At 48.0% G+C, this 3,581-nt stretch overlaps 1 protein-coding gene across 1 annotated transcript in view; it reads right to left on the reverse strand.

Annotated features, from left to right (window-relative positions):
• SLC44A5 (solute carrier family 44 member 5) overlaps window positions 1-3,215 on the reverse strand; it is a 149,568-nt gene extending 146,353 nt beyond the window's left edge. Inside the window, exon 1 of the mRNA XM_044440965.1 lies at window positions 3,148-3,215. Coding sequence (XP_044296900.1) covers window positions 3,148-3,184 — 37 coding nt within the window. The 5' untranslated portion in view covers window positions 3,185-3,215. The remainder of the gene's footprint in view (window positions 1-3,147) is intronic.
• Window positions 3,216-3,581: the final 366 nt, after the last annotated feature.

Raw genomic sequence — 3,581 nt, forward strand, 5'->3', positions numbered from 1 at the left:
ATTTATATGCTGCTTCCTTAGCCCTTCAGGACTCTCTGGGCAGCATACAATCCAAAACAAATATATAACAATATATGCTTAGGTACAGAAATAATCTGAGATAGCCAAACATGAGTTATATCCAAAATAACACTGACAGCACAATCCAATGATTGCTAGGCAGCATCTTGACAAGCCATAGAATCTTTTGGATTCCCAGCTACAAGGTGAGAAAATAGCACCAGCCTTGTAGCTGAGGATCTGTACTTGGATCCCTCACCCCACCAACAATGCAGAAAGAACCACACCAACTACTTCTCCAAGGATGCAAAAGCAGAGTGGTTTAGCGGCAATTCTGGGGGTCACACTGTGTCATCCTGGCAGTACCTCACCTCCTTCCCTTCCACTCTGAAGCATGACACCCAGATGGAACCATTATCTTTAGAAAGTTTTCCCTCACATTCAACCAAAATCTGCTTCTTATCACCTATGGCCATTATTTCATGTTCTACAGTTTTGGATGATTTGTGGCCCTCTATTACATCTACAAGTGCTGTCATATACCCGCTCCCCACATCAATCTTCTCTTCTCAAGGCCCAGGTACAATGCTTCTATTCAAGTGACACGGTTTCGATCATAGTTCCGCAGTTTTCATATTTTGCATGAAGAAGGCCCAAAATTGAGCCAGTATTTCAAGTTAAAAGCTCAGGTAGCAGGTAAGGAAAAGGAACCACACCAGAGATGCTGAATAGCCACCCAGTGTAAACAGCATTGATCTAGACAGGGGGATGGTCCAGCTCACTACAAGGCAGCTTCATATGGGACATATGGTCATGGGACATTGATTATGGAAAACACCACTGTCATTCACATTAAAGTAAGTTTTAAGGCACATACATAGAATGTCATGCTAGAAACATTGATAAACTGGGTATCATAATACAGAATTCACAGAAATACACCAAAAATCAGAAATGCAAAATGGAACCTAAGTGATAATGGATAGAACATAGTTACTCTAGCATAATTAATCAGATCCCATGATTTCATTGGCACAAATGCAAGCAAGAAGTATAGATGTACATTGTTTGCTATATGTTGTATGATATGCTATCAGATAGCTAAAATGTGCCATGTCAGAGTTAAGGGGTAAGAAAACACAGGAATAAGTATTTTTTTCCTCATTCTTCCAAGGAGAAGTGATCAATAATCACTTTGTCTTATAATTTATCACTTATAACTTAGTTCCCACGTTGATATGTCTAGTACTATATGGCCACACAGCATTTTTAAATTCCATTTCTCAGTTTGGGTAACTGAAATTCCTTAGCATATTTTAACAAGCTAATCTATATGAAACCACAATGTTTGTTTATTTTTCTATTCAATGTGCCAAACCCAAGCATGAATATTAAGAAAATATCCAGAAAATATTAAGGAAGGGCTGACATTTGGTTAGGGGTTTGAACTGGGGGAAAGAAGGAAACATTACATTTAGTTGTTACCAATATTTACACATTTAGTAAACAATAGTCAATTTCCTCTGCTTTAAATTGGGATTTTGTGTGTGCATGGGAAAGCCATAAGCATTTCAAATTCAGGGTTGGTACAGATACAGTGTAGCAGTAATGCAAGCTGATACAGGTTTCAGCACTTTGTCTATGTACTCCAAATGGTAGGGAAAACCCTGATGAAAAGACAAATCTACATTCTGTAACTTCAGTTCTTTGCACATTTGTATCTCCCCTCATGTGCACAACCACACACACCAAACTAACAGAACTACAGCCAAGTCTTCATCTTTATTTCTATACAAAAAACCAGCAACCATGAAGAGCTGTTATCTACTACTATTCCATAACCAAGGAGTGTGCAACCTACGGCCTACAACTGTCATCATCCTTTACCATTGGTTTATGTTTGCTAGGACTGATGGGAGTTGTAGGCCAAAGCAGCTGGAGACAACTGCCCACCCTGCAAGACCATTTCTGGCACTCCAAGTCCCCAAGATGCTAACGACCACCCAAAATCATGCATCCCTGATTCAATGGGTCGTGTTCAACCATCACCAGGCCAACAAAACACTCTATGCCTGCATTCACATTGCAACTTTGCCTATTAGTCTTTCTAGCGAATTTCAGAGTGCAGTTGGAGCACTAAACCTGCATCGTCCAAACCCACTAGCCCCAGCACTCCGAATGCAGAACACATCGCTTTCAATTCCCAACCCTAGTGCTCTAAAGCATCCATAAAGCCAAACGAAGGCTCTGATCCACCCAATTCCACCTCAAACCACCTTCTCGCCTCATCTGTCCTCCATCTATTTCTGGAAAACCTTGCTCAACAGGACCGTGCGCGCGCACACGCCCACCCCGATTCAAAGAATCCAATCCGGAGCCAAAGGAGAGGAGAGTTATTTGTATCGCCGCACCATCCTCATCTTTCACTGTCGTCTTGCCTTAGGACTCAAGATGATGATAATGATGATGCCTATGCCGCCACGAGGCTCGTTTCAGCCCTCTTCCTCTTTACGAATGGGAAGCTTACAAGTCCTCCCCCCACCCCACCGCGTCTACTGAACTCCTGTCCTGAAACCAGGCACCCCTTAGTCTGTCTCCCTTTGGCACTTCCCCTCGCAAGCCACCCCCAGCCTCCCCAGATTCACCCCATGCCACCGCCGGCCCCCACCTCGTGGCCAGAATTAGCAAGAAATTCACAGAATACTCCCCCGCTCTCTTCCCAGGAAGCAGACAAAGCGGCGGCGATGCACCTGGCACCCCAGCGGCTCTGTTTCGCTCTCACCTTAGTCCAGTCTGAGTCAACTGATGCCGAGCGTAAATTAGGCTTAGGCTTTCGCGAGGAGTTCTTGCCTCCTCGCCGACCCTCAGCCCCAACTTTCCGACCTCCTCAAGGACGCAGCAAGAAGCAGCGCTGGGCTGAGAAGAAACGGCACGCACGCGCCGGAGCCCGGCCGCTGTTGCCCCGAGGACCCCGTAGGTCGCTCGCTCTGCCGAAAGCAACGAACTCCGGCAGCTGGATGCACGCGCCACGGCAGGCCAGAACGAGGCGGCAGCCGCCGGCTGCACCGCGGCGCTCACCCCTCACTCAGCCCGCGTTGCCTGCGCTACGGCTGCCGCCAGCCCACCGCTTCAGCCTCACGCGCTTACCGTAAGGAGAGGCGGAGAAGTCCCCCTTCCTAGCCATGAGCCCCCGCCGTCTTTCAGCCTTGCAGAGCCGGGAGCCCGAACTCAGCGTGCTCTTTGTTGCTGTGATGGCATGTAAGGCGGGCGGGCGGCGGCCGAGCTCTTGGTGATTGTTTGTTTTCTTCCTTTGCGCTTCTCTTCCCCAGAGCCCGTCGCTGCGCCCAAAAGCGAGCCCTCACTAGTCACTCCAAGCGGCGTTCAAGGCGGGGGGGGGAGGGGGGGCTGCAGCAGGTAAACACTGTAGAGGTCTGTGAATAGGCGGCGGCGGAGGCTGCAGCAGTTACTGAGAGCCTTCCCGGCCTTCCTGTGCATGCGGAGAAAGAGGGAGCTCGCGGGACTGCCCCCCAGCCTCAGCCCGCCCCACTATTCGCATGCAGCCAGCCAGATCGCAGCAATAA

This window comes from Varanus komodoensis, unplaced genomic scaffold (assembly GCF_004798865.1).
Source record: "Varanus komodoensis strain SLA01 unplaced genomic scaffold, ASM479886v1 scaffold1, whole genome shotgun sequence".
NCBI lineage: Eukaryota > Metazoa > Chordata > Lepidosauria > Squamata > Varanidae > Varanus > Varanus komodoensis.